At 42.5% G+C, this 11,441-nt stretch overlaps 1 protein-coding gene across 8 annotated transcripts in view; it reads left to right on the top strand.

The window, feature by feature from the left end:
- Positions 1-5,128: 5,128 nt before the first annotated feature.
- LOC148031565 (uncharacterized) overlaps positions 5,129-11,441 on the top strand; it is a 38,218-nt gene continuing 31,905 nt past the window's right edge. The window contains exons 1-3 of one of the 8 annotated variants that reach the window (XM_087685116.1): positions 5,132-5,771; positions 5,869-6,363; positions 6,620-6,876. In XM_087685116.1, the coding sequence (XP_087541242.1) occupies positions 6,664-6,876 (213 nt within the window). In that variant the 5' untranslated portion in view covers positions 5,132-5,771; positions 5,869-6,363; positions 6,620-6,663. Of the gene's footprint in view, positions 6,364-6,597; positions 6,877-11,441 lie in introns of all 8 variants that reach the window. The other 7 variants (XM_087685121.1, XM_087685122.1, XM_087685120.1 and 4 more) reach the window with 7 other exon arrangements.

Below are 11,441 nucleotides of genomic sequence, written 5' to 3'. Positions count from 1 at the left end.
AAAATATCAAATATTTTGTCTTTTTTTATATTTTACTTTTTACTACATGACATGCATTAACCTTCCTTATAGGAAACATGTTAAAAGATAGATATGATCTTTGGTTTCATTTCAACATACTTTAGTATGCAATGTGCATTTAGTTTCCCCTACAATGTGAAACAAAGAAACATGGATGTTGGTGCTATTGATTTGAAACATTAACTCTCTATGAGATAAAGATTGGGCTGCCTTGTTTGAAAAGTACAAGTAGAAAGTCTTGAGTTTATTAGATCTTGCTCACCTTAAGACTACAACTATTGTTTTGTGTCCTCATACAACACATGAATTGATTACACGTGCAGGTTTGGTCTTCACATTTCTCTATAGATCTATACTTTATTTGTAGAAAGAAATGTGATTGTATGCATATGCAATGATTTAGTACTTACTTTTTCTTATATGTGGACATAAATAAGTCTTATCGTTATCAATGCTCTCGTGTGCCCTTTTTGCTTTATATATATGAAGATGAAGATGAAGACTAACATGCTCATATGCATAGATAGAGATGTTATGTTTGCGCGCGCATGCGTGTGCACACACATTCGTGCATGTGCACATGCTTAGATGCTTGTGTGGATTAGGTGTTATGCATACATCCTTTGATGGATTACTAAGAATTTCTTTTAAGTAGTGCAAATCCATATTCTCTCTTATACATATTCCTAGCCTAGATCTTATTAAAGAGACAACTAATATTAAGAAGTTTATAAGCTTTCAAGAGTGCAAAGCCATATTCTCTCTTATACATATTCCTAGCCTAGATCTTATTAAAGAGACAACTAATATTAAGAAGTTTATAAGCTTTCTATTTAGGCCAAATATGGGTGTACGTTAACTAGATGGAAGCATTTCCCCATTTATGGTCTCTTTATTCACACTCGATTCCTTTGATTGACATGTATGGAGTACTTTAGGGGTGTCATGGGATGTGTGAGTTCCTTTTCAATATGGGCCTTAGTTTGGTCTCTAGCCAATATGATTGTGAACATGTTTGGTAGTCTGGTAGTCTTTGTCATCCCACTTCCTCACCTGTTTCTTTAACCAATGTTAGGGAGGCTTCCAACATGTCCATGGAGTGCAACCTTCTTTTGCAATGTTGCTTCATTAACTATTCAAATGATAGTGTTTGTGATGCCTTGCTAATCACTGTCCTTGTTTTGATCTCCTTATGTACCTCCTATTGCCATTCATCTTCAATCTACTTATTAGACATAGCCACCTTTGTTGCCAAACTTTTCCTTTGGCTCCATTAAGTGCACAAGAACTTGGGAAATCGAATATTTCAAAATGGCAACATCTACATTCATGGGCTTAGTTCTCAGGTTGCTTTTAGCATGTTGTTAAACCCAACACGAAGAAAGCAAAATGAAATACAAAAGACGCAGGGGAAAGGTGGAAAAAAGGTAGCCCGACTGAAAAAGAAGAGGAGAAAATGCCAAAAGCGCAAGAGCAACCTTAAAAAGTCCAAGGCAAATGCAAAAGGGGAAAGGTGCATTTTAAAATACAAAGGCGCACCCTGAAATCTTGTAAAAGAGTGCCAGGCGGTGGTAAATCCGGAAAGCTAAAATAGAAGACAAAGACAAAGGCCAAGGCAAAGAGAAACGGAAGACAAAGGCGCACAAGGAAAAGCGCAAGTCAAAGCTTTTGTAAAAAGAGTGCAAGCGCATCATGGTTTAATTCAAGGAGTGCCGGGCTCTCACTCGTGGAATTTGTAAATGTAGAGGGGCGGTGGAAATGAAGCTAGGAAGATAGAAGGACAACGGGAAAAAGGGGCCTAGGCTACGACCGGCCATGTAATGAGAAGCTCATTCTGGTGTGTGGCAAAAAGTGGCTCTCCTCTCTTTCTTCTTCTTCTTGTTCTTGCTTGCTTGAGCTTGTGCTCGAGAGAGGGAGTGTGAGAGTGTGAGGGAGTGAGTGTGTGAGGGTGAGGGACTGTGGGGTGGAGAAGCTCTCCATCTTCTCCTCTCTTCTTCTCTTCTCTTCTTTTCTTTTCTCTTGCTCGCAGTGATGGAGCTTGGAGCGTGAAGCTTAAGGATGGAGCTTGCTTGAAGCTTGCACTTGGATCGTGGAGCTACCGGAGTGTGCGGGAGAGGAGGTAACTCGAATGGCTTAGAGGTAAGCTCACTACACCCGTAGATATGGATGGCGCGTCGGCTATGTGAGAGGTAGCCATTAGTGCTCGGCTTGGAACGCTTGAAACAATAAGTGGTCCGTGGGAGCCACCGAGACCCACGGATCACTTATTGTTTCAAGCGTTCCAAGCCCAGCACTAATGGCTACCTCTCACATAGCCAACACACCATCCATATCTACGGATGTAGTGAGCTTACCTCCATGCCGTTCAAGTGACCTCCTCTCCCGCACACTTCGGTAGCTCCACGATCCAAGTGGAAGCTTCAAGCAAGCTCCATCCTCAAGCTCTACGCTCCAAGCTCCATCATCGCGAGCAAGAGAACAGAAGAGAAGAGAAGAGAAGAGGAGAAAATGGAGAGCTTCTCCACCCCACGGTCCCTCACCCTCACACTCTCACACTCCCTCTCTCAAGCACAAGCTCAAGCAAGCAAGAACAACAAGAAGAAGAAGGCGAGGAGAGCTATTTTTTGCCACACACAAGAATGAGCTTCTAATTCACTTTTCAACTTTATATACAAAACCCTAAATCCCTTTTGGGCGGTCATCCCCTTTTCCCCTTTTTTACATGGCCGGCCGTAGCCTAGGCCCCTTTTTCCCATTGTCCTTCTATCTTCCTAGCTTCCTTTCTACCGCCCCTCTACATTTACAAATTGCACGGGTGAGAGCCCGGCGCTCCTTGAATTAAACCATGATGCGCTTGCGTTCTTTTTACAAAAGCTTTGACTTGCGCTTTTCCTTGTGCGCCTTTATCTTCCATTTCTCTTCGCCTTGGCCTTTGTCTTTGTCTTTTGTTTTAGCTTTCCGGATTTTCCACCGCCTGGCACTCTTTTACAAGATTTCAGGGTGCGCCTTTATATTTTAAAATGCACCTTTCCCCTTTTGCATTTGCCTTGGACTTTTTAAGGTTGCTCTTGTGCTTTTGGCCTTTTCTCCTATTCTTTCTTTAGTCGGGATACCTTTGCCCTGCGTCTTTTTTATTTCATTTTGCTTTCTTCGTGTTGGGGTTAACACATGTGCTACCAAAACCCTAAAAAAATGTTGTTTTGCACACTCGAGAGAGTCAAAACCTCTTCATAATCTCCTTATGTTATCGTGTGTTAGCATATGAACGGATCTAAGCCGTGAATAGGGCATGATTATCATCTCCTTATGTTAATAATAATGATAATGGTGAGAAGAAAGGACACAAAAATGAATATATTTACTTGGGATTGTGCATGCTGCTCGTCTTAAGGCAAGGTTGAGGTAGCATCTAAGGGAAACCACATTTTATGTAGAAAGAGTGATGAAACATAAATTTGACCAATATCAAGAGCGAGGAGTTTAGGATGCATGTTAGTCAGAAACTCTTGCCAACCATAGGCATTGTCTAGGCATAGTGACAACTATCCCTAGTCTATTGGCTACCATTGCTACATGCATGAGTTCCCCACTCAATCGCCCTATTCCAGTTGCACAACGTAAAATTAAGTATGCCCATTCCTCCTATTGGCGTCACTCCTCACATGTTCATCATTAATAATTTCAAATAAGGGTATACATCACATGCTAAAGAATATAATTAAAAATGTAGCTAACTTTTGCATTACATATTTTCATCTCATTTTTCAACATTTTCACATCATTTTTGCTATGTCATTTGTCTCCAAACCTTTAAAACAATACCATTTAGGCTTAGCCTTTCTTTTCTTGCTTTGGGATACTTCAAACCAACAAAGTGAATGATGTACTATATTGGTGATAGGTCTTGGAGCTTTTATTGACCTGCAAGTTGAACTAGGATCCAATCCTCACGCTAGTTTGTATGGATGGAGGCATTAGAACTTAGTTGGTGAGCATTTTTTGGGCATGGGAACATACTATTAAAGTAGGTCTCCCATGGGAACCATGATAAGAAGTTTCCAACGATGGTTGATGTTGGAAAGCGAGATATATAACTATTTCATTTTATTCTACAAGGTATGGTAGGTTTGCACTAAAACCATTGATATAGTTCCTTTTTTAGGTAACAATGTGAATTGTTTGAATGCTCATTTGTTCGTCCAAGATGTAGGCCCCAAGATAATGAGTCATCTCGTGTTTAGGTTATTTATTTTATTTTCTTCTATGGACAAATGTACCAATATGCATGCTAAAACTACCATGTTCATGCATCCCCTTTATCTTTTCTACTCTTGGGTGAGTTTTGGCATGGAAAGTATTTCTTTTACTAAACATAGTGAATTGTTTGAGCACTAATGTGCTCCGTCGCCTAGGATGGGTGCATATGAGACGATCAACTATGTTCAGAATCCATCTTATGTGCTTCCATCTCATGAGCTAGTCATTTATGTTTAGAATATATCTCATGTGCACCCATCTTATGTGCATGTATCTTATGAGATTTGTCAATTATGTTTATAATGAGTCTCATGTGCAGCCATCTTATGAGATTATTTATCATTTATCATCTAGGTTTATAAACCATCTTATGTGTTTGAATCTTATGAGATTATTTATCATTTATCAATTATGTTTATAATCCGTCTCATGTGCACCTATCCTACTGTGCGGGCCTTTGTAAAGGGAAAAGAGGGATTAGGGCGGATACACACTCGTTCGCGCCCAGCTTTGCGTAGGCGAAAAAGCCACCAATGAGGGGGTTGAAAATACAATTATGGTTTCATATGCGTTCAGATGGCCATCCAGAGAAATTCGACATGGTTGCACACATTTTATCCGAGCCTGTGCCAAATTCTCGGGCAGCAAGGACACCCAACCAGGTCCACTCATTTCCTATAATTTTAGAATCGTACGTTAGATCTTTACCATGACGACATCCGGACGAGTGTGAAAGATAGATAGTAGGACACCTTTATAAAATAACAGCTGGGCAAAGGTTTCACGTGCTTGTCCCTCCGTCGCCCTAGTGTGAACCAAGCCTTGCAGGGAAACGTGAAAAGCCGAATGCTGCCGTGAAAAGTGAGAGGCGCAAGAAGCTTCAAGGAAGCACGATCAAGAAGAAGACAGGACCAGGCCTCTAGTTATCCTTTCGCCCACACCATTCTAGGGTTCCGCAGACATCGAAATCCATTGGCTCACCTCGCAGCTCCCCCTCCCCCTCCCCCCCCTCTCTCTCTCCTTGCGTGCATGTGTGCCTGCACATACCATTGCTGCTTCTTTTCGGAGCATATCTCCGCATAGATTTTGACCAACAAGGTCCACGAAAGTAGAACGGATGCTACGGCAATGGGTGCTCAGGCCATCACCATCATCAACTATTGACTGCAGCAATCCTCTGGGGCTATTTCTTGGCACAGCGCGGGCGCCTCTTTCAATTAATTTGCCTTGAAGCAATCTTCTTCCGGATGTAGGCGCCATGTCGCAATCATGAATAGCAGGAGACTGAGAGGGAGGTTTGAACTGCAGAGACCTCACATTGAGCACGGATTTAAGTCATACCTTCGGCCATTTCTGTTAAAGCGAGACGCAGAAAGAAAGAGCTGGCTCGACTGCTCTAACATTCCCCATCGCCACCACCGTTACCTTGTGGTCTTGAATAACCGTGGCAGTGCCTTCAATCGAGCCAATAACTAGCAAGAAGCAAGCTCCTGGTGCGTTCATCTACCATCTCTGTCCAAATCTCCCACCTGAGAAAAGGAGTTACTGCTTTTATCCTATTTCAAATTTTGCCCCCTGCACTGAAACCAGGTCAACAAGATTCTATTGGATTCTTCATAGTGCATCTGCCTGTGGCAGCGCACATGCTTGACAGGATTTTAGCAGCTTCATTCCTCATTCAGCTCTGTGGCAGCGGCACATGCTTGACAGAATTTTAGCAGCTTCATACCGAGTCAACTCAACATGATTTGGAGATTCTGTGACTGACATCCCACATGACCTGATCTCTCAGCCATTTTTGTAGTGGCTATTAGAAACTGCAGTTTTCTCAAGGCACTGAACCTTGCGGATCTTCATTTTGGTAGATGAGAGCTTGGCTTGTAGCATCACTGGTTTTTGCTCTCAGACAGCTTTGGAAGGCGAAGGTCCTAGACCTCTACCAGATATCCATTCTGTCTGTGGAAAACAAACCCATCGGGCATTTTCCGTGATGCAGCTATTTGGCGAGAAGTTTTGATTTAGGTGGTTCTCTGTCTTTTGGACCACCAAAGAATTGAAGGTCCTGAACTTCGGGGCCAACTGCTGGTACTTTAGAATTTTTGGATGTTACTCAAGTGTCAGGCCTTTTATATCAATACTTCATTTTATCCATCATGGAAACTCAGTACTTGTTTCTGTCCTACCATTGCTTTTGTCAATAAATCGTTGTTGCATCTGTAGAAACTTTTTCAAGTCTGTGTGTGTGTGTGTGTGTGTGTGACTCACACAAGTGAGTGACAGATAGACAGAGCATTTGAGGCCAATTCCAATGAATAGCAGTGTTTTGCTCTGGTTTGAATAGGTGGAAGATTCACAGCTCTATTCATTCATCCGTCCTTGCAAACAATGATGATGACAGGCAATGAGACAGCACGCAGAAGGCGTGTTCAGGGGAGGAACTCTGAATCCTCTGACATTCAAGTCACTGGCCCTGGATCCAGGTCTAGCACCAGTATATCTCATAATGTGCAACATCACCATTATCATCATCATGAGCATCAGCACCATCATTATCATTATCATTACCATCATTTCCCAAGACAATTAAGTGGAGAACAGGTAGGAACTGCTACCATCAAAATTTGGGCATGTCATTTCCAATCATTTGCACATCGTCTTTGCATACTGGAGTAACAGTTTTTTGTTTGCCTGGTTTCTCATGTTGATTTCATCGTGTGTTAGCATGTCATAGATTGCAACAAAGCCCTGCATAAGAATGTAGTAAGTCTTTGCTAAGAATGGAGCGGAAAATGCTGTCATGCCTGTTGAGTTGACAGTTTGTTATACACAGGCAGGGACTGTTCTTACACAGTGATAATTAGCAATGTACCTAGTGCCTCCTTAGTCTTGTTGTGAGACACTCCTTGTGTGCTTACAAGGAACAAAGAGGGAAAAACCAACACAGGATGGAGCAGGCCAACAAACCCAAACATGAATGTACCATTGGTGGAAAAAACCCACTCTCCCTCTTGCCATTTCATCAATATGCTGAAGGAGGAGGTGAACCATGATTGTTGGTTAAGGGTTGCTGGAATCTGGTGAAGGAAACCTGCTAGGAGAAACGACCTCTATAGTAGCATCAATAGGCGCCCGAAACTCAATCTCAAGAGAGGAAACAAGTAGTCTTTGACTCCATGCTAGTCCAAGAAAGCAGGGTCCAATCAAGAGAGAACATGGAGCCCCCATGGTTGGGCTGAAAATCCATGTTTCCAAGAATCCAACCCAGTCAGAACCGGTAGATCCCTGCATGTTAGTCAATAATTGAAATACATGCCAAATATGTTAAGTACAATAAAAATACATTGTGCTTCATATTGAGATGCTTCAATGCCAAGGATGTAGGTAAACCTAAAGAATGTTGAATGGAAAAGAAAATAATAGCATATAGGATGTCTAGCTAAAGACTCTATTGGGATTATCCTAAGGGCTCAATAGATAATTGGCCTAAAAATTCTAGCATAACTATCCTAAGGATCCTATGAGATGACTAGACTAACTAGCCAAAGGAATTTTAAAGCATAGGCCATCGCTTAGTGGCCAACTGAAAATGCAAATGTTACCACTCAATCTTGGATAATGGATAGTTTGTTGGCCCCAAAAACTGGTGCCCCTTGCATTATTTTTTCATATGTTATTGGAAATGGTTGGAATATGTTGAGATTCTTCAATCTTCTCCGCTCTCCAAGTGCCTCTTGCTGACATAAATGACCAGCAAGCGTTTGAACCCAGTCCACCCTGTCATAAGCTTTCTCGAAATGAGTAGTACGGCTAGTCTGTGGCCACTGTGTTGCACCCACTCTGTTGCGTCAAAGAAGGTGAATACATTGTCTAGGATGCTCCTATCCTGGATGAAGCATATCTGTGTGTCATGGATGATATCTGGAAGCACGGGGCATAATCGCCTACCAATCATCTTTGCCAGTGCCTTATAGGCCACTGACAATAAGGTGATTGGTCTCCACTGGGAAAGCTCCAACCAGTCTCTCCCTTTGGGGAGAAGATTGATAAGGCCTGCCGAAAGTCTTCTTGGCATCTATCTTGAAGTGAAAATCTCTTGGAAGGCCATCAGTAGGGGGTCCTTCACCACCTCCTAGTAGGTGGTGAAGAATGCCTTAGAGAGGCCATCCTCTCTCGGGCATTTTTGCCTGTCCTGTGTATGGAAAGCCTCCTCTAGTTCCTTCTCTGTGAAGGGGGCTAGAAGGGAGTGTCCCATCTCCTCTGTGACGAGGGACGAGATGTGATCCAGACCTGTTGTCTACATCGTTGTCCTTTAGTTGAGATTGTCTCCTATTGGAAAAGGCACCTGTAGTAGTTGGTGGCAATCTCTATGTTGGGAATAAAGGGCCATCGTGCCTTTTATATGTGCACGGGTGTGAACACACCCTTAGCACATTGTACTTTCATACATATATCTATCTAAAAACCTAAAGTGGTACACTCGTCATTGTACCGAAAAACGTGTTCACTCTCTACTCTGCTCACTCGCACTCTCTGTGTCTCTCTCACTGCGCGTAAGGTTAGTTTGCCTCGATCTCCGTGCCTAACCTTGCCCTACAAACTAGTATCAAAGTTGGCAAGAGGCAGTCGACAGGAGTAACGGGCAGGTTGCAGGCATGCTCGTGTGTTGCAAGAGTCCGACGAGTAGCAGTTGAGAGACAGTCGACAGGAGCAACATGCAGTGACAGTCGACTGCAGCAGGCAACTGGACAGGTTAGTCGCGTGACGGTCAGGCGACAGCTGCATGTGCGTGGGCAACTGCATGATGGGCATGGCGACCAGTGCGAATAGCGAACATGCGGTGTGATGGTCAGGGGACGCGATTGTAGCAGGCGCTAACGAGTGCGACCAGCTGGTGGGCGTGACGGTCAGGCGACGCCAAGCGGGTCAACGGACTCGTCAAAACTTCTCAAAAAAATTTCATTTTTTTGAAAATTGCTTATACCCACTGACGGGGTTTCGCGCGCACAAGCACAATATCTCAGATCTGTGCAAAATTGTCCCAGAAATTTAGGGCTTTTCTCGAATTTGGGGATCTCAACATAGAATTGGACAATCTGACTCAGAAATTGCAAAGTCGGTGCATACTTGCCTGGGAATTTTGGGGCTTTTCACATTTTAGTGAAATTCTTTCAATTTCATTGTAATTAGTGCATGCAAGACTTGGAAAATTTGGGGATTTGTCCAGATTTGGTGTGAGCAAGATGCAACAGTGATATTTGTCTCAGAAATTGCAGGAATTTGTGACATTTTGTCCTCGACATTTGGGGCTTTTCATGTACATGCACAAATTGGGCTGAAATTGACCCAATTTCTCGAGATGGAGGCACATTGGACCCCGTGCAATTTGGGGCTTTTGCGATTTGGGCAAAATTTGTGTAGCATTTGGTCATTTTATGTACATGCAGGTTGAATTCCGCACAATTTGGACATCAAAAGTTGGTAAAATTTGGGGGTTTTGCTGAAATTGCTTTATTTTGGCAAAACTGGACAGTCCTATGCATGACAAAGGAAATGCAGATGTGTGCTTGACGCTTTAAGCACAAAATTTTGGGGCTTTTGACTGTTCGTGTCAAATTTTATGCCCGTGGGTATATGTACAACAGAAATTGCAGCTGAAATTTTGGAATTTCTCATGTAATGTGATGCACATGCCCTTTGGAACAGCTGTAATCAGTTGGATAATGCTGTAGCACTTGGTTTGGTGCTTCTGAAAACTTAATTACAGATCTGAAATCTGTACTTCTACGTGGTCATTTATTGCTGATTGGTACTTGTTTGAACCTTGGTCACTTGGGTGACAGTTTGGGCCTGCATTTATTGGTTTTTTGGTCACATTTGATCTGAAAACCATGGCTGGCAGCAATGACAGCAGTAATTTGATGCATATAAAGAAGCTTGAAGGCGCACATAATTTTGCAGTGTGGCAAAAACAGTGCTACAATATCCTGTTACAAAAGAAGCAGGCAAAGCCGATCAAAACTAAAGGGGTAGAGCCTGCGGACATGGATCGGGAGGATTGGGATGAGTTGAATGAGCTTGCACGCTCAACCATAGAGCTATCGATTTCTGATGCCTTGCTCTTCAACATTGAAGGTTTGGATTGTGCATATGCTATATGGACTAGACTGGAAGAACTGTATGCACAGAAGAGTGCTGCAAGTAAAGTGTATTGGCTGAAAAAGCTTATGGATTTGCGTATGAAAAAAGGTACAGTAATGTCTACTCACTTGAGTGAGTTTAACTCCGAGAATTTCAATTGGCAAATCTGTAGGATTCTCATTGGTGAATGACCATCTCAAAAGACTTGTCCTCTACCATCTCCGCGAAGAAGTGAGAGCACATTTTAATGTACTTTTTCTTCTCATGAAATACCGTATCCTTGGCCCCTATTGAGTAGCACTCATAGAATTCAAATGTAGTGTGGGAACCACATCAGTAACACCTAGGTCTATGACTAGAAGGCCTAATCAAAGAGCCTTCTTGTTGCAAGCCTCAATGTTTACAATATACTCTACCTTTGTAGTAGATAGGGTCTTGCATTTTTGCACCTTGGACATCCAAGAAACATTACCTCTAGTGAAGGTGAAGAAATAGCTAGAGGCAAACTTCCTACTGTTTGCATGTCCTACATAATCAGAGTCAGTGCATACATCAAACTACCCATTGCAGATGCATAAGGGATCTTGGCCATCTCGACTTTTGCTCACCAGACTATGAACAATCAACCTGACTAACCTTCACATGAGAAGGTAAAGGACATCCAATAGACTTAACATCCTGCATATGAAACCGGTCGAGAACCTTTTAGATATACTTCTTCTATGGTAAGTAAAGGAGACCCTTAGAGGCATCACGTGTAATGCACATCCCAAAAATACATGAGACATGTCCCATGTCCCATGTCCTTTATCTCAAAGCTCTTCTTGACCTGACTTTTGAAGGTATCCAGCTCAGCATGCGTACTCCTTGCAATCAACATAGAGCATGAAAATCATAAGGCTATCATCATTAGCCTTCTTCATGTACAAACACAAATCCATATTACTCCGGATATATCCTTGGGAACGCATGAGAGCATCGAACTTGTGGTACCATTTCTTAGGTGTCTCCTTAAGGTCATAAAG

This window comes from Lygodium microphyllum, chromosome 9 (assembly GCF_053477565.2).
Source record: "Lygodium microphyllum isolate KBCC chromosome 9, Lygodium_microphyllum_v1.1.10, whole genome shotgun sequence".
NCBI classification, from domain to species: domain Eukaryota; kingdom Viridiplantae; phylum Streptophyta; class Polypodiopsida; order Schizaeales; family Lygodiaceae; genus Lygodium; species Lygodium microphyllum.
Note: the sequence above shows the minus strand (reverse complement) of the source record. Positions and strands in the feature narration are given on the sequence as shown.